Raw genomic sequence first — 18,468 nt, 5'->3', positions numbered from 1 at the left:
ATCAAGTCAGGTTTTGTGCCTGGAAGATGAGGGAGCACACCATGATAGACAAAGCGATGACAATGCAAGTACAGGTGAATACCAGGATTTCTTCTCCCGCAATGTATATACATCCTGAAAATTCACATTTCATCATGATCTTCTTCGTGAGACATTTAATGGAAGGGGTTGAATCATTTGAGCTGATGAGTAGTTTTTTTATTAGTTAAGTACTAAAAAAATTACTGGGTATTGAGGCAGAGCTTTGCTGTCTGACCATAAGCATAACCAGGGAAAACCTCCTGTGGCCCCGTTGTGTTTGTGGCACTTCCCTGCACCAGCAGATGTCAGAAAAGACCTGCAGGAGACCGGAGCCCTTTGGGAAAATCAGGTGGAGCCAGGTGGAGTTCCCAGGGCACCTCCACTGCCAGCAGTGGTCTTTGTCCCTGTAACTGCAGCCCAGCCCAGCACAGGAAACCCCTTCAAAGACAACACCCTAGTTCAGTGGGTTCCTGGGACTGACCTAGATTTGAAATGGTCATTGGAAACCCATGATACTTTCCCTTATTCCTACTAGACACTTGAACATCCATTTACCTTCCTGGGTCACCTTTAGCAGACTCAGGATGAAAAACTCAAGTATAGCACGCTTCAAATGGCTGAGAAGGAACCCATCAGCTTGCCCCACTTTGGAAATAGTCCCCGTCCAACTGAGGTTTTCAAAGTGAAAAATGTGAAATGACCCGTCAGGTCAATGCACAGAGTAAGGGAAAGTCACGCATATTGTGCTGCAGTAGCAGAAGGCAAAAAGCATTGCATTGTGCCTCAGAATAATCAAGGAGACCTAATCCAGTTCATCCGTGAGATAAAGCAGAGTGAAGGACGTTGAGTTGTGTCCTAAAATGAAGAAGGATGTACATGACTGGTGAAGGAGCTGTCTTTTTGTGCCATCACCAATGCAAATACACAAAACTATATCAAATAAAGGTAACAAGCCCCACTCTGGCTCTGTCACCCCACGGGGCAGGAGAGAGGGAGCTGACAGCCAAGGGACGCATTTGGATGTGGAAGGTGGGGCCCAGCAGAGACAAGGAGCCAAGGCAGTAGCTGGGGGAGGCCAGGAGAAGCAGCCCAAGGGGTGGTGCTGCTTGTGAGGACACGTTTGTGCCAGCAGCCTGAGTGGGCAGCAGCTGTGCGCAGGCGAGGGGAGGCCAGGAAGCGCATGCCAAGAGCGCTCCTGCCAGCAGAGACAAGGCCGGGGCCGAGGGCAAGGGGAGGGGCAGGCCCAGGGCAGGGGGCTGCAAGGGCCATGCTGAGCTCCCTGCCCCTGCAGCAGCCGCACTGGCCCTCAGCAGATGTGCTGGCCGGCACGCACGGGGAGGTGCTGGCGTGCATCAGAGAGCGGCAAGGAGGGCGCTGGAGAGGGCTGGGGCGAGGCGGGTGGCAGAGCCCCATGCAGGGGCTGGCTGGGGGTCCCCCCTGCTGCAGCCACCGCACGCGGCGTGGCAGGAGGAGGGCTCCCTGTGCACCACGGGGCAGAGCCTGGCCCTGGGCTCTTCCTGACGTCCCTGCAGCTCCTGGCAGGCTGCGGTGAGGTGCCCCTCAGCCTTCCCTCCTGTGCTGCCAGGGCACACGGCTGTCTTCTGCCCAGCTCACTGCCCACCAAGAACGTCCGACAGGGCTGCTTCCCAAGCTGGGCCTTGCCCAGGCTCAATCCCCTGCAGGGGCGGAAAATGGCCCTTGTCCTGGTGGCTTTTCATGGCCTTCCTCTCAGTACGTGCTCTTCTCATGCTTGATCTCTTTTACTGAATTCAGAGGCCTAGGAGAACTTTTTGGTACAGACTAATACAGAAAATACTTGGAGTCCCTCAGCCACATCTCTGCTTTTCCTCCACATTGCAGCTGGGCTCTTCAATCCCACAACCTCTGCTGTACCTGAAGAGAAATCATGAGAAGGAAGAGTCACTGAAAATGACTACCTGCTGGTTCCTTTATTTCGTTAATTACCAAGAGCATATCAGCACCTGCACATGAGGTCTCTGGGTTAAAAATAAATAAATAAATAAATAAATAAAAGTTAGAAGAAGTGAGATAGAAGTGAGATGAAAAAATACTTTAATTGGAATAATATTGCAAAGATTGAAAGGCAATTTTGAAATACATGAACAAAGGTGTTTCTGCCTTTGCCCGGGTATATGTGAGGAAGATGTGCAGGTACCTCATTGATGGGGAAATGCTGTATATTAGAATAACATCCTCAGTGCCTCCTGTAGCTCCTTGTTCCTCGTGCTGTAGATGAGGGTTTCACTGCTGGAGGCAACACTGAGTACAGAACTGAAACCACCAGGTCCAGGGATGGGGAGGTGATGGAGGGAGGCTCCAGGCAGGCAACCATGGCAGTGATGCTGTGCAGGGAGACCACGGCCCGGTGAGGGAGGCACGTGGAAAAGGCTTTGTGCCATCCCTACTCAAAGGGCATCCTCAACACAGCCCTGAAGACCTGCACGTAGGACAGCACAATGAAAACAAAGCAACCAAATGCTAAACAGACACTGAACACAAGTAACCCAACTTCTCTGAGGTAGGCATCTGGGCAGGAGAGCTTGAGTTGAGCTTTGAGGATAGCCTGAGGAGACCTTTGACTCGAAGCACAGCACTTTGACCTGAAACACAACACATCTTTACACTTGCTGAGGGTACACTCTGCTCCATCATCCAGGTCATTGACAAATAAGTTGACCAGGACTGGACTCAGTGTAGATCCCTGGGGGACACTGCTGGCTACAGGCCTCCAACTAGACTCTGCTCCACTAAGCACAACCCTCTGAACTCTGCCATCCAGCCAGCTCACAATCCACCTCACTGACCACTCATCCATCCCACACTTCCAGAGCTGGCCTGTGAGGATGTTATGGGAGACAGTGCTGAAAGCCTTGCTGAAGTCAAGGTACACAACATCCACTGCTCTCCCTCACCCACTCACCTAGTCATTCCATCACAGAAGGTTATAAAGTTGGTGAAGCACGGTTTCCCTTGGTGAACCCATGCTGACTGCTCCCGATCACCTTCTTCTCCTCCACATGCTGGAGAAGACCTCCAGGATGAGCTGTTCCATCGCCTTTCCAGGGATGGAGGTGAGGCTGACCGGCCTGTAGTTGCCTGGGGCCTCCTTCTTGCCCTTTTTGAAGACCAGCATGACATGAGCTTTCTTCCAGTCTTCAGGCACCTCTCCTGTTCTCCATGACCTTTCAAAGATGATGGAGAGTGGGCCAGCAGTAACATCCGCCAGCTCCCTCAGCACTCATGGATGTATCCCATCGGGGTCCATGGACTTGTGGGTGTCAAGTTTGCCTAAGAGATCTCTGAGCTGATCCTCTTCAACCAAGGGAAAGTCCTCGTTTCTCCAGAGGTCCTCCCTTGTCTCTAAGGTTAGAGATTCCAGAGGGCTGGTCTTAGCAGTGAAGGCTGAAGCAAAGGAGGCATTCAGTAATTCTGCCTTCCCTTTGTCCTTTGTCACCAGGGCACCCACCTCATTAAGCAGTGGGCCCACATTTTCCTTCCTCTTCCTTCTGCAACTGATGAGTTTGAAACAGCCCTTTTTGTTGTCCTTGACACCCCTTGCAAGATTTAACTCCAAATGGGCCTTGGACTTCCCTGTCGCTTCCCTGCATCCTCGGACAATGTCCCTGTATTCTTCCCAAGTGGCTTGTCCCCTTTTCCACATTATGTATGCTTCCTTCTTCCATTTCAGTCACCCCAGGATCTCCTTGATCATCCAAGCAGGTCTGCTGCCCCCTTTGCCTGACTTTTTGCTCACAGGAATACACAGCTCTTGAGCTTGGAGGACTTGGAGGTCAATGCGCTATTGCTGCCGGTGCACCGTTGTGGCAGCCATCGGCACCTGCTCTGCTTCGGCTCTCAGCAACCCCACAACAGAAGGGTCCTGTGCGAGACCAGGCAAGGTAGACAACTATTTGACGTTCTCTCTATTCAAGGCAGTTATGCCAACAGCCCTCTGGTGCCCTTTTGCTTAGTTGTTTACCCTTGGAACAAGCCAGAAACACAGTCTGGAGGCATGTCGTTAGGGTTACCCAATGATGTTCACGGTACTCACGAGCTATCATGACTGGCCCCAAAGAAAGAAGGGGAAGGTGCCCTGCCTTGTGCCCTCCACCAAGTGGATTCATGAGTGTCGTACCAGTAGCACCTCAAATAGCATTTATTGGTGCCGATTTAGGGAAAGCATCACAAGCCCATATTTGCTTTCCTAGTGGTAACGTAGAAGTTTCTTGCAACATGTAGTTGCTTTACAGGTAGGGATTTGTAGCAATTTGTAATAAAGACGTTCATGAAGACAGAGCAACGAGGTGTCCGTGTCCTTGTGTACTATGGAATCCTACCATCCTCCTGCTGCGATCCATGGGCGGGCTGACCCTCCTAGGTCCTGAGCATCAACCACAGACCTGGGGCTTGGTGACAGCCCTTTGCTGCAGAGAACAGACCCAGCCACAGGGGCTGGACCATTCAGATACCCCAGTGCCATGAAAATGGCTTTTTTTCTGCTCAGGTCTGCTCTCCCTCACACACACCAGACCTGTGGCTCATCTCCCTGTGGAGGAGGAGGAGGCAAAGCGCTGCTGGTGCGCGAGTAAGGGAGAAATACTCCACCTGTGGGAGGGCAGGGCTGGCGGGGAGGTGGCACAGGACAGGCACTGGCCTCTTTCTTCTATTCCCCACCCAGGGAGCCTTGAGACCACAGGTCAGTGTCCGTACTGCCCAGAGGTGCCTGCAGTCCTGTATCATCAGGATCCACCTTCTCTCCTTCTGTACATAACATTTTTAAATTTTTCTCACAGTTTGGGGCCAGCATTGGTGGACCTGGTACCTGGCACTGCAAGGCTGTGTCTCACACCGTGGTTTTTTTCATGAGTTTTTCCCATTGCAACAGCAGAGCAGCAGCTAATTGCTTCTGGAAGACAACTGAAACAGTTTCTTCAGTGCATGATTGAGCTCCTGGTTCCTCATGCTGTAGATGAGGGGGTTCACTGCTGGAGGCACCACCGAGTACAGAAATGACAACACCAGGTCCCTGGATGGGGAGGAGATGGAGGGGGGCTTCAGGTAGGCAAACAGGACAGTGCTGACAAACAGGGAGACCACGGCCACGTGGGGGAGGCACGTGGAAAAAGCTTTGTGCAGGCCCTGCTCAGAGGGGATCCTCAACACTGCCCTGAAGATCTGCACATAGGACAGCACAATGAAAACAAAGCAACCAATACCTACACAGAAGCCGATTGCAGTAAGCCCAACCTCCCTGAGGTAGGTATCTGAGCAGGAGAGCTTGAGGATCTGGGGGATTTCACAGAAGAACTGGTCCACAGCATTGCCTTGGCAGAGGGGCAGGGAAAATGTAGTGGCCATGTGCAGGAGAGCATTGAGAAAGCCACTGCCCCAGGCAGCTGCTGCCATCTGGGCACAAGCTCTGCTGCCCACAAGGCTCCCGTAGTGCAGGGGCTTGCAGATGGCAACGTAGCGGTCGTAGGACATGATGGTGAGAACATAAAATTCTGCTGTAATCAAGAAGACAGACAGAAAGACCTGTGCAGCACACCCTTGATAGGAGATGGCCCTGGTGTCCCAGAGGGCATTGGCCATGGCTTTGGGGAGAGTGGTGGAGATGCAGCCCAGGTCGAGGAGGGCGAGGTTGAGGAGGAAGAAGTCCATGGGGGTGTGGAGGCGGTGGTCGCAGGCTACGGCGGTGAGGATGAGGCCGTTGCCCAGGAGGGCAGCCAGGTAGATGCCCAGGAAGAGCCCGAAGTGCAGGAGCTGCAGCTCCCGCGTGTCTGCGAATGCCAGCAGGAGGAACTCAGTGATGGAGCTGCTGTTGGACATCTGCTAATTCTGGTCATGAGGTCCTGTACAAGGAGGACAGAGGCAGTGATAATGTACCACAAGCATATCAGAGGAAAACTCTTTGTATTTTCTCACTTAAAATCACCAAAAATTGCCCATTTCTAGGCAGATATTTTGAAGGTCTCTTTCATTGATTCTGCCTGGGAGTGTCTCTGGGAGCAGGGGACTCATCTGTGGGCAATGCAAGAATCAGTCCTGCACTGTAGCCAGAGGTAGTAGCATGGTAGTAACATGGTAGTAACATGGTAGGAACAGGTAGGAACATGGGGTAGTCTCAGATTCCCTTTACTACTGATATCAAAGAGATTTCCACAGTTTTGCTCCTAGTTCACCCAACTGCAGACCAGAGGTGTGGAGATTTAGTTATTTAATTATTTGTTTTCTATTTTTCATTTTAGCTGCCCCACCACACCTGAGGAGTGATTCTAAGGCACAAATCCTCGGCGTTCTGCTGCACTCCAAGCAAAACCTTTTGGATCCTCAGAGGCAAAGAGACTGTCCCTTTAGTGCAGAGCGTCCCACAGAGATGACAGCCAGTCTGTCCATCAGTGCTGGTCTGAGCTGTGCTGGCATCTCTTTGAGATACAGGACAATCGCCTTCAGAGGCTGTCCTGAGAAGAACCTGGAAACTGTTGAGGGAAGAAGAAGCGAGGCTCCACGTGCCCATCTCCAGACCCCTCACCCTGTCCCCGTACTCCCCTTCCCCCAAGCACCCCGAGGGCTCACTCCATGGGCAGGTGAAACCCCCATCCCCAGGCAGCCTGGGAACAAGAGCAGCAGCAGCACGGCCAGGTGGAGAAGCCAGCAGGAATGGCAGCGTGCTGCTGCCAGGGGAGGCAAGGCCAGGGAGGGACAGACGGACACTCAGCACACCCTCCTGTGCTGCAGCTCTGCCTGCAGAGGAGGCAGCTCCTGCTGGGGACAGCGGGGGCTTGAGGGCAGAGGCTGTGCTGGTGGCAGAGGAGAGCAGGGGGTGTCCCAGGGAAGGCGCCTGCCCTGCAGGGGATGGCAGGGAGGTGCCTGAGCCCTCCCTCGCACAGCATTTCTGGCAGCAGCTCCCTCTCACCGCCTGCCCATGTCCCTGCTGCCTGCCCGTGTCCCTGCTAAGAGCCACTTCTGTGTCCCCATGTCTCCTCCCTGTCTACACTCATAGATTCCATCCCACAGGCCGTGTATTCAGATTCACTCAGATTCCCCTCCACTGAAGGTATATTAAAACGCAGAATCCAAAAAAGACTTTCCCTTCAGAAAAACTTAGCCTCAGTCATACTCTTAAAATTTCCTCTTAGAAATGCCATTCTGTAGAGCATCTTCTACTCCTCGCTGGAGAAAGAGAGACCCATCCCGACAGATGCTGTCAGGCATCGGATGTGCCAGCTGTAGAAGACCCCTCTGGCAACCCCACCTGCATGGCCCTGCTGCCAGAGACTCACGGTGCCAAGAGCCTGCAGATCTGTCCTGCCACACGCTGCCCTCTGTTGCTGCGCTCCTCACTGCCTCCAAGCCCTCTCTCCTTCTCTCCTCTCCCTGTGCCACCTGCGGTCAGAGCCCCCAGCCCTGCTGCGCTGTGCACAGGAGCTGCTCCTGGGCACAGCTGTCTCTCTGCACCAGGGCCCTCTTGCCACGAGCTCTCTCTGTCCCACGAGCCCGGCCCAGCTCAGCACCACACGCCCAGCCCAAGGCATTGGAATCCCCCCTCGGGGGGTTTCGGTGATGAACCCACGAAGCTCAGGCACTGAGAGACAATTGAAGACATCTCTCAACAAGTCCAAGTCAGAGGCAAGTTTCCTGCAGTGTCCCCCTGAGGGCCAGCACTGACACAGCCTCCCTTGGAGCTCATTAGATCGGAGCATTGGAGGCAGTGAGGACAAGCAGACAAAGGCAGTGTGAAGGTGACCCTGATGTGTAGGAAAACTGGATGTGTGTCACTAAGCACAAGGGCCCAGACAATAATGATTGATTTAAAATTTGGAAAGACAGAAAAATAAGATAAAATAGTAATAATAACAATAACAATAATAACAAGAAGAATAATAGTATGTGAAAAGCAAGTGATGAACCACGCAATCGCTGAGAAGCCCCTCACCGATGCTCAGCCTGTCCCTGAGCATTGGTCCGCTGGACCCTGGCCAGCCTGCAGCAGGATCTCTTGTGCACGTCCCTTGACCTTCATTTCTTTCAGTGCAAAATCAGCTTTCAGAGGAATTTGGAGTATTTTCTTCCCTTTCTCAAACACTTCCTCTGCTCTGTCACCCCACACAACGATGCCATCGATGTACCGCAGGTGTTCAGGAGCTTCCTCCTCTTCCAGGGCACTCTGGATCAGTCCATGGCAAATGGTAGGGCTGAGTTTCCTGCCCTGGGGCAGTCAATGCCAGGTTGAAAGCAAGCTGTGGCCTTCCCTCTGCTGGCAAACGGATGAAGAAAAATGCATTAGCGATATCAGTTGTGGCAAAACGCTTGGGTGCCTTTGATCCTGGTTTGTATGGAAGCTCTACCGTGTCCGGCATGGCAGCACTCAGCACTGCATGACTTCCTTCAGGCCACGACAATCCTCTGTCAGCGGACTCGGTTGGTGCTCTACTGACTGAGGTGCACGGCTGTGGCAGTGATTGGCACCAGCTGTCCTTCAGCCCTCATCAACCCCACAACAGAAGGGTCCTGTGAGAGACCAAGGCAAGGCAGACAACAGCATCATGTCCTCCGTCTCCAAGGCAGCTGTGCCAAAAGCCCACCCATACCCTTTTAGGGATTGTTGTTCCTTGCCACTCACATACCCGTGCCTCTAGGGTTGAGGCAGATTTTCCATCCCACTTTCTCATGTCCTCTCCATGGTCACACAGGTGAAACCACAGGGTGACACATCGTGTGTACCCACCATCTCTCCTTTCCTGCCCTCTGAGTCCAGGGAGGGGCCCCGTTTCTCCCAGCACCAGAGCAGCATAGGGATAGGGATCGCGTGATTACTGATGCTCTTAGGACCTCTTCCTCTTCATCCTCCTACTCACATGATGGCCCAGCTTTTCTGAAGCCTGCCTCATCTTCTTTCTCCTCCTTTCTTGGCTAGGTAGGAGTTTCTTTCCTTTCTTAAAAAACAAATGACCTTCACATCCATTGTTTTTTCTTGCATATAGGAGCAACTGATACAGAGAGAGGTTGCTTCTCTGGCCCAGACACAGGGCCCATAAAAGGAGCTGGAGTTGCTGCAGGGCATTTTGCAGATGCTGTAGTGGCTGCAGGGTCTGTCAGAGGGGTGGGAGTGGCTGCAGGGCTTGTCACAGAGGTTGGAGTGGCATTGATTGTGGCTCTGTAAGCATAGGCCAAGAGCCAGCACACTGCAGAGGTATGTGTCTCTTTGGAAATGCCAGGGTGATAACACCACTTTTCCAAGCATTTAACCAGTTTTTAGGATTCTATGTTTGCTCAGAGGTGAAGTTCCAAAGCTTTGGAGGTGCCCCCTGCTCTAGGTGCCTGCCCAGATCCTCCCACACTCCCTGCCACTCCTAGCTCTCCTGCCTCTGGACACATCTCGGGATGGCATGCTTAAGTATTTCTGAAACACATTCAGGAGACATAACAAAAGGAACACGTTGGTTTGACCATCCCAAGGATATTCAAAGCTTTGAAGAGCTAGTGTAATTAGCCTGGAGGAGAAGGGGGAGGTGAAGGAGAAAGGGAGAGTGAAGCAGTGGGGAAAAATGTCCTCCCCTTGTCTCCCCCATGGCTTGGTTTCCTGAGGAGAAAAGGTCAAGAGTGTAATTCTTAATAGTTTCTGAGAGATGGCTCCCAAGGTACTGAGGTAATGGCAATGCTGAGTACAAGTACCAGATTAGTTTCATGACCAGGAATTTTATCATATCATAAGCCAGTGTTACACGATACAAGAAAAGAATAAACTTGAAGCAGCCATCAGAAAAGATAAACAGCATGACAGGGGAGACATACAGGAAGTCATGTGCTGTACAACACAGATCTGAAATTGAGCACAACAGACCTGAGATTAAAAAAAAAAAAAAAAAAAAAAAAGAAAGAAAATCATCTTTGTGATCAGCAACTATTAAAATCAACTCTTGCTTATAAAGGCTTTCTTTTAACATACTGTGGTGAGATCTGTCATTGGCTCAAAGTTTGTGCTCCATGTCGGGCACCAAAAAGAGAGTGGTTTAACCCGGCAGGCAGCTCAGCACCACACAGCCATTCCCTCACACACACACCCTGCTACGCCCCCAGCGGATGCAGGAGAGAATGAAGAGGGGGGAAAAAATAAATAATAATCATGGGTTGAGATAAAGACAGTTTAAGGGAAGACAAATAATACGAACAATGATGATGATGATCATGATGGTGATTGCCTGTCCCGCGGCAGTGGTACCCCCTACCCTGGCCAGCCACCCGATATTGATGGTTCAGCATGACGGCTGCGGTATGGAACATCCCTTTGGCCACTTGGGGTCAGCTGTCCTGCTTCTGTCCCCCCCAGCTCCTCAGGCACCCCCAGCCCTCCACTGCTGGGCAACAACTAAGCCATCAGTGTGTGATCATCATTCTTCTCATGCTAAATGCAAAACACAGCATCATACCAGCTGCTAGGAGGAAAATTAACTTGATTCTAGCCAACTCCAGGACACCCCCAGACTAAGGGCATGATATCTCTGTGTGTGTATCAAAAGAGAAAAGGTGGTGGAGATTAATTAGAAAGTACTGGAGCTGAGCACGATGCAGATGGTGTGGAATATGGGGTAGATATCGTCCTCGTTTTGGCTGGGATAGACTTAATTTTCTTCCTATTAGCTGGTTTGGTGCAGTGTTTGTATATAGGACACAGTTCCAGACAAAATAACAGCATGCATGAGAACGAAGCACAGAAGAAGTGGAGTCTGGCAGCTTTCCATCTCGTACCCTTCTGTGATTCTGTAATGTAATTCCATTCAACTGGTTGCTGCCGTATCGTCCAAACTGTCCTGCAAATTCCTGCTGCTGTTACCTTGTAAGAGACGGCATAATCGGGGTGAGCCATCTGCCTGCAGACATTAACAGCTGACAGAATGGAGCATCTGTCCAGGGGAGCCTTGAGAAACTGCAGGATTTGGCCTACAAAAACCACTTGGCATTTACAAGGAGAAGAGCCCAGTCCTGCAGCAGAGGAAGAGGAACCCCACACATCAGGGCAGACTGGGACCCTGCTGAGTGAGCAGTGCCCAGGAGGAGGAGGGCCTGGGCACCACGAGGGATGCCATACGAGCAGTGGTGCTGCTCCCCAGGAACCAGGCCAGCTTCCTACAGAGCTGCCTTACGAGGAGCATGGCCACCAAGAAGATCTGAGTTATCAGACTCAGCTCAGATCCTGTGAGATACCACATGGACAAGGGCTTGCAGCCAGCAGGTAAAGATGTGCAGGCCTGGGAGTCCCTAGGACAGCCTGGTGTAGACAGGACAGAAGGCTGTGACAAGGGTGAAAGTCCCAACAGGACCCAGGGCTTTGTGTCCATGGCTCTGGTTGTTGTCTCTGCCACTGAGGCCTAGGAGGAGACAGCTTATCGGTAAAGCACCAGGGCCTCATTGCCTCCTCGCCCCCACCCATGAACCAGGCAGGGCTCGTACCATTCTCCTGCACTTGGCCATGCGCATCCCCATCTCCTCCTGCCCCAGGAAGAGTCCTGAGCAGTGTGTGAAGGGAAAGGATCTCCCTTCCCAGGGACTGGGGGTCAAGGCCTGGCCCTTGTGCTTGGTGAAACACATCCAGATTTCCTACACATCAGTGTGGCTTGACATTGTCTTTCTGTATTTGTCCTCCCTGCCTCCAATGCTCTGCTCTAACGAGCTCCAAGGGAGGCTGTGTCAGTGCTGGCCCTCAGGGGGACACTGCAGGAAACTTGCCTCTGACTTGGACTTCTTGAGAGATGTCTTCAATTGTCTCTCAGTGCCTGAGGTTCGTGGGCTCCCCAGCAAAGCCCCCCGAGGGGGGATTCCAATGCCTTGGGCTGGGCGTCTGGTGCTGAGCTGGGCCGGGCTCGTGGGACAGAGAGAGCTCGTGGCAAGAGGGCCCTGGTGCAGAGAGACAGCTGTGCCCAGGAGCAGCTCCTGTGCACAGCGCAGCAGGGCTGGCGGCTCTGACCGCAGCTGGCACGGGGAGAGGAGAGAAGGAGAGAGAGCTTGGAGGCAGTGAGGAGCGCAGCAACAGAGGGCAGCGTGTGGCAGGACAGATCTGCAGGCTCTTGGCACTGTGAGTCTCTGGCAGCAGGGCCATGCAGGTGGGGTTGCCAGAGGGGTCTTCTACAGCTGGCACATCCAATGGCTGATAGCATGTGTCAGGATGGGTCTCTCTGTTTCTCCAGAAATGAGTACAAAATGCTTTAGATAATGACATTTATGATTGGACATTTAAGGAGGAAGGCTAAGACAGGGGTTACCTGAAGGGTAAGATTTTTTCTATAGTCTGTGCTTTCACGTTACTGCAGTGCAGGGGAGGAAGGTTTCATGGTAATTTGTGAGGATTGTACAGGAGACTGAAACTCCTAGAGCATTGCACTGAGATTTCAGTATGGAAGCGATGAAATTCATAAAGTCCCTACAGTCACCTCAGTTTAAAGACTGCACCAACTTCATGTTTGTGCTCCCCTCAGGATTTAACTGATCTGACACTGATCTGGCTCCAGGCAGGGACATGGGCAGGCGGTGAGAGGGAGCTGCTGCCAGAAATGCTGTGCGAGGGAGGGCTCAGGCACCTCCCTGGGACAATCGCTGCTCTCCTCTCCCACCAGCAAGGGGCAGCTGAGACCAGAACTCATGGACAGACTGGCTGTGCTCTCTGAAGTACACTCTGCACTAGAGGAACAGTATCTGTGACACTGAGGATCCACAAGGTTTCACTTGAAGTGCAGCAGGAATGACAGTATAGGAAAAGAAATCACCACATCCCTTCTCTGCCATTAGGGGACTTGGGAGTAAAAATTTGTTCACATCAAGAGTTAAATTAATCTGAGAATACTCCATGTTCCTCTTTACTTCTTTTTATAGGTAAGGACTGTTAACTACACTGCCCACAGCAGAGTGCCCTGCTTCCAGGGACAGCCTCAGGACGCCCCAGTCAGAGGTCATGAAAGGGACCTGCATAATGTGTGGTTAAGAGGCTGAAACTGAATCACATATTATCAGATAATTCTGTTGTATTTTCTTACTGCCTTTTCCCTCCTTGGTCAGAACCCCATGCCCAGAACCAGCAAATGCCCAACAGCAGCTCTGTGAGTGAGTTCCTCCTGCTGTCATTCGCAGACACGCGGGAGCTGCAGCTCCTGCACTTCGGGCTCTTCCTGGGCATCTACCTGGCTGCCCTCCTGGGCAACGGCCTCATCCTCACCACCGTAGCCTGCGACCACCGCCTCCACACCCCCATGTACTTCTTCCTCCTCAACCTCGCCCTCCTCGACCTGGGCTGCATCTCCACCACTCTCCCCAAAGCCATGGCCAATGCCCTCTGGGACACCAGGGCCATCTCCTATCAAGGGTGTGTTGCACAGGTCTTCTTTTCTGTCTTCTTCGTTGTAGCAGAGTATTCCATTCTCACCAGCATGTCCTATGACCGCTACGTTGCCATCTGCAAGCCCCTGCACTACGGGAGCCTCGTGGGCAGCAGAGCTTGTGCCCAGATGGCAGCAGCTGCCTGGGGCAGTGCCTTTCTCAGTGCTGTCCTGCACACGGCCACTACCTTTTCCCTGCCCCTCTGCCAAGGCAATGCTGTGGACCAGTTCTTCTGTGAAATCCCCCAGATCCTCAAGCTCTCCTGCTCAGATGCCTACCTCAGGGAAGTTGGGGCACTTGTGTTTAGTGTTTCTTTAGTCTTTGGTTGTTTTGTTTTCATTGTTTTGTCCTATGTGCAGATCTTCAGGGCGGTGCTGAGGATCCCCTCTGAGCAGGGCCGGCACAAAGCCTTTTCCACGTGCCTCCCTCACCTGGCCGTGGTCTCCCTGTTTGTCAGCACTGCCATGTCTGCCTACCTGAAGCCCCCCTCCATCTCCTCACCATCCCTGGACCTGGTGGTGGCAGTTTTATATGTAGTAGTACCTCCAGCAGTGAGCCCCCTCATCTACAGCATGAGGAACCAGGACCTGAAAGACACACTGAAGAAAATGATTCTAGTGGTAATATTTACTTAGCAATGAATTGGCTATCTCCCTTTTCTACTTTAACTCAAGTTAATCTCAGGCAATTTGTGACCTTTAGTTCAGTATTTTTTAAAATACTGTTTGCAGATAAATATTTGCTTTCAATCCTCTTTTCCAGATGACCAACCCTCTGTGTGACTCAGAGGCTTTCTCTGAATGTGTTTATTCCTAAATGACACCTGGCCTCCATTGTGGCATCTTGTTAATAAAAGTGAAGTTGCTCAGTGCTCAGGGCTCTTCTTCCCAAACTGGAGTGCAGAAGACGCTCAGGGAATGCCAGGCTCAAGGCTTCACTCTTGTGCTTGGGTGTCTCCTGGACACAGGGGCACGAGGGCACGGGGTGGGAGATGAGGGAGCCAGAGCTGGACTGAGTCATCACTGGTGGATTCCCAGTGTCCCTGGAGGCCCTGACTGGTCAAGAAGCAGCTTCCTGGGATTGAAACGTGACAGGGCTGGCGGCAACAGGGAGGTATCGGGAGCCACCAGGATATCCTAAGGGTTCTCCTGGGATGCCGTGTGCCTTGTGTTGGGTGGGCAGTGAGTGGGTCTTCCCAGTAAAGCTAAGCCAAAGGATGCACGGGCTGATGGGAGCTCTGCAATGCCAGGACACACAGCGAGGCCACAGCACAAAGGTCTCAGAGGCCTTCAGTGAACTGTAGGAAAGGGCCAAGACTGGGTGACCAGGCAAGGTCCGGGAGGTGGGGAGAGGTGGGCAGGGGCTGGGCTGGGCTGGGCAGTGCCCGGCAGAGGGCACCAGCAGCGTCAGGGAGCGGTGGCAGCATGCAGGGGAGGGCTCCCAGCAGGGCTTGGTGCTGCAGAGCCAGGGCTGGGGAAGGGAGCCCCGAGCTGCAGGGGCAGGGGACACGAGGCCGCTCGGGGCCCTTGCTGGCCTGGGCAGAACAGGAAGGGGGCCCAGGGCATTCGTCCCCTCACCGCAGCCTGCCACGACCTGCACGGTGCTCACGCAGCGTCCAGGGCCAGGCTCTGCCCCGTGGTGCGCAGGAAGAGGGCAAAGCCTCTCTGAAGAAGAGGCTGAAAGTGAAAAAGGTCCCTCCGCTGCCCCGTGGTGTGACAGGGCCTGGGTGGGACAGGTTACCTTTGTTTGATGTAGTTCTTGTGTAATTTGCATTGGTGATGGCACAAAAAGACAGCTCCTTCACCAGTGATGTACATCCTTCTTCACATTAGGACACAACTCAACATCCTTCACTCTGCTTTATCTCACAGATGAACTGGATTAGGTCTCCTTGATTACTCTGAGGCACAGTGCAGTGCTTTTTGCCTTCTGGCACTCCAGCACAATATGTGTGACTTTCCCTTCATCTGCGCATTGACCTGACGGGTCATTTGACATTTTTCACTTTCAAAACCTGAGCTGGATAGGGATTATTTCCAAAGTGGGGCAAGCTGATGGGTTCTGCCTCAGCCATTTGAAGCAAGCTATACTTGATTTTTTCAGCCAGAATTTGCTAAAGATGACCCAGGAATGGAAACGGATGTTCAAGTGTCTCGTAGGTATAAAGGAGAGCATCACGGGTTTCCAATGTCCATTTCAGATTTAGGTTAGTCCCAGGAACCCACTGAAGAAGGGTGTTGTCTTTGAAGGGGTTTCCTGGGCCGGGCTGGGCTGCAGTTACAGGGACAAAGACCACTGCTGGCAGTGGAGGTGCCCTGGGAACTCCACCTGGCTCCACCTGATTTTCCCAAAGGGCTCCGGTCTCCTGCAGGTCTTTTCTGACATCTGCTGGTCCAGGGAAGTGCCTCAAACAGAATGGGACCACAGGAGGTTTTCCCTGGTTATGCTTATTGTCAGACAGCAAAGCTCTGCCTGAATACCCTGTAATTTTTTTAGTACTTAACTAATAAAGCAACTACTCATCAGCTCAAACGATTCAACCCCTTCCATTAAATATCTCATGTGAATGATAATTTTTATCATGAAGAAAAGTGAATTTTCAGGATGTATATTCTTCACAGGAGAAGAAATACTGGTGTTCACCTGTACTTGCATTGTCATCACTTTGTCTGTCATGGTGTGCTCCCTCATCTTCCAGGCACAAAACCTGACTTGATTACAGAGACAGCTCTGTGGTGTTTAGCTGCCTACCATATTAAACCACAACACCCTGCTGAATGTCCCCTTTCCAGCTGCCTGTCTGGATCTATGCACTTCCCATGGGTCTCCTGCTTTGCCCTCCCCTTACTCTTGGATCATTCAGACTGCTCTTACCAACCCAGTTGCTGCTTTGAGTTTCAGTGAGTTCCACCTCGCCCATCTCTCAGTAGTCTGTCTAATGGTTTCCTTAGCGAGAAACTCGTCGTTTCTCATTGAATTACTATGATATGGGTTAATATTAACACTATTATTTTAAATTTCCTATTAATCAGTGTAAAATACATCATGTAGAGTCATCCTTTAGGGAAGGTAAACATCACTGGAGGCAACAAAATGAGGAACACGAACATTGGTTGTTTTTTTTTTTGAAAATTGCAGCATGGTTTCCTATTCTTTGCTTTTCAATAGGAAAAAACCTGCTCTTCCTACACTAGGCAGGGATCCAAAGGAGAAAACCTAGACCAATATCTATAGGAGAATGATGCTCTAAACTGAAATGGTACGAAATTCAGCCTTTAAAATGAGGAAAGATTTCTATTAGATGCTCTTTGAAATCTTCCTCCTTAGCTATACCATGAAAGCTCTCCAATTAGCTCTACAAGTCTTGAAGACGTGAAGGAAACTGTGGGAGATGTATGGCTGCCTAGGACTTTCTCTCTTTTAATGAGTTCCATGGTGTATTTTGGTGCTCAGTCTATGAAGCTCAGGTACTGAGAGGAGAGTGATGTAACTGCTTGAGAAGGTAAAGTCAGAAGGAAAAGCTGAAGTGACTTGGAGTATTAATGGGCCCCACTGAGGGCTGTTACTAACAAAGCCTCCCCAGGGACTTGTTAGGGCAGATAATTGGAAGCCATGATTACAGACAGGCAAAGCGCTGTGCTGAGAAAAGTTTTGCTTGATTTTGGTGAAGCTGAAGGGCCAAGGCCTGACCCCAGCCCCTGGGAGGGGAGATCCTGCACCCCCACGTCTGGCTCAGGGCTCTTCTTGGGGTCTGTATGATGTGGTGGGCAGTGTGATGCCACGACAAGAACTTCATTAGGACACCTCCCCAACCCTGCACAGGGTATCAAGGAAGCAGTGAGGTCCCATTGCAATGACTGTATCTCGTCTCCTCAGAAGCTCTAGCCAAAGGGACAAAAACGTCAGGGCTGTTGGGGCCTCCCGTTTCTGCCAGCACCCTCTGCCTTCTCCTCTGCAGGCTTTCCTATGCTGTCCCACTCTTTGCCCTGTTTCCTTGAAGCCTGCAGACACCCATCTCTGTCCACCACCTTGCTCTCATCCAGGACTTTCCATCATCTCACCCATGTCTCATCAACCCTCATCAGCTGTTCCTTGATGAACAAAAAGCGTGGGTCTGTTCACAGACTCCCTTTCGGTGACCTCTGTCACCACAGCACGACTCTTTCACGGACATTTCTTCCACCTCGTGGCCAGTGCCAACGTTCCAAGGCGCACTTTGTGGCAGTTTTTTCTCTTCTGCCCTTTCCTACTACCAAAGAAAGCTCCATCAGGGTGGAAACCACTCCTGAAGTAGGCATCCCAACCCACCAGGCTCCTTGCGGCCTGTCAGCCAAGCAGACAGAAGTCACCTCACCAGCATCTCCCAAGGCCTGGGCCTGCTGCTGGCCTTGCAGCTTCTTGGCTAGACACAGCCAAGCCTTGTGCCTCCTGCTGTCCAGTCCTGGCCTCAAGCAGAAGGGACAGGACAACCCCTGTGCGGGCCTTCTTTCTGTCTGTGTCCTCCTGGGCATGGAGGCAGAGGGGATCCCACAGGCAGCATGCCAAGCAGGGGCCTTCTGCTGGCCTAGCAGGGCCACTGGCAGATGTCAGCCCCAAAGTGCACATCCCAGGGAGAAGCCAAGGCTGACCTGCCACCTCCAGACACAAGGCACCTCACAGTCCCTTTGCGTGACACGTTCCTGCTGCTGCCCTATCAGCTGCAGAGACAGAAGTGACCTCCCAGTCACTGCCCCAGTCACATTCCTCCTGCTGGGGCAGGAGATCCTGAGGCAGAGCTGAGCTCTCTCTAGCCCCCCGGGACTTGGTTTTCAATTTCTGCGTTAGAGTTTAAGCAAAGTTAGAGTGGCAGGGTTCCCAAGCAACTAGGGCTCACCTTTCTGGGTTAGAGAGTGAACAAAATTTTACTGGGAATGTTTGGTGTTCTTCTGTGTGTATCAGTTCTGTGGTTAGGTAAGCTCGGTTGTTTATGGTTTTTCTTTGGTGTGCTTGTTGGTTTTTTGTTTCAGGTCTGCCACAAAGTCTAGGGTTAATCAGAGCATTTTAATACTGGTATTAAGG

The 18,468-nt window shown here is 51.9% G+C and overlaps 5 protein-coding genes across 8 annotated transcripts in view; 3 read left to right on the top strand and 2 right to left on the bottom strand.

Moving 5' to 3' along the window:
• The window catches only part of LOC308186971 (olfactory receptor 14C36-like), a 232,119-nt gene that overhangs the window by 177,214 nt on the left and 36,437 nt on the right, over positions 1–18,468 (top strand). Inside the window, exon 2 of one of the 2 annotated variants that reach the window (XM_080609127.1) lies at positions 13,093–16,267. The exons of the other annotated variant lie outside the window; for it this stretch is intronic. Within the exon in view, the coding sequence (XP_080465253.1) occupies positions 13,116–14,045 (930 nt within the window). The 5' untranslated portion in view covers positions 13,093–13,115 and the 3' untranslated portion in view covers positions 14,046–16,267. Of the gene's footprint in view, positions 1–13,092; positions 16,268–18,468 lie in introns of those variants that run through there. 2 annotated transcript variants of the gene reach the window in all.
• The window catches only part of LOC308186965 (olfactory receptor 14C36-like), a 149,685-nt gene that overhangs the window by 97,235 nt on the left and 33,982 nt on the right, over positions 1–18,468 (top strand). The window contains exon 1 of one of the 2 annotated variants that reach the window (XM_080609115.1): positions 12,190–12,233. The exons of the other annotated variant lie outside the window; for it this stretch is intronic. The gene's annotated coding sequence lies outside the window, so the exon portion shown is untranslated. Of the gene's footprint in view, positions 1–12,189; positions 12,234–18,468 lie in introns of those variants that run through there. 2 annotated transcript variants of the gene reach the window in all.
• The window catches only part of LOC308186987 (olfactory receptor 14C36-like), a 129,267-nt gene that overhangs the window by 86,411 nt on the left and 24,388 nt on the right, over positions 1–18,468 (bottom strand). The gene's annotated exons all lie outside the window — the stretch shown is intronic.
• LOC308186962 (olfactory receptor 14A16-like) overlaps positions 1–18,468 on the top strand; it is a 62,176-nt gene that overhangs the window by 35,264 nt on the left and 8,444 nt on the right. The gene's annotated exons all lie outside the window — the stretch shown is intronic.
• LOC308186981 (olfactory receptor 14C36-like) lies at positions 1,761–8,974 on the bottom strand. Its single transcript, XM_080609140.1, has one exon. The coding sequence runs from the start codon at positions 5,869–5,871 to the stop codon at positions 4,939–4,941; it is 933 nt and encodes a 310-aa protein (XP_080465266.1). The 5' UTR covers positions 5,872–8,974; the 3' UTR covers positions 1,761–4,938.

This window comes from Anser brachyrhynchus (genome assembly GCF_964034855.1).
Source record: "Anser brachyrhynchus genome assembly, contig: SCAFFOLD_56, whole genome shotgun sequence".
NCBI classification, from domain to species: Eukaryota; Metazoa; Chordata; class Aves; order Anseriformes; family Anatidae; genus Anser; species Anser brachyrhynchus.
The sequence above is the reverse complement of the archived record's forward strand: the minus strand, read 5'-3'. Positions and strand labels throughout refer to the sequence as shown.

What these genes read in the sequence shown, in the direction of transcription:
- LOC308186981 (XM_080609140.1), bottom strand. Translation starts at nt 5,871, where the DNA reads ATGTCCAACAGCAGCTCCATCACTGAGTTCCTCCTGCTGGCATTCGCA.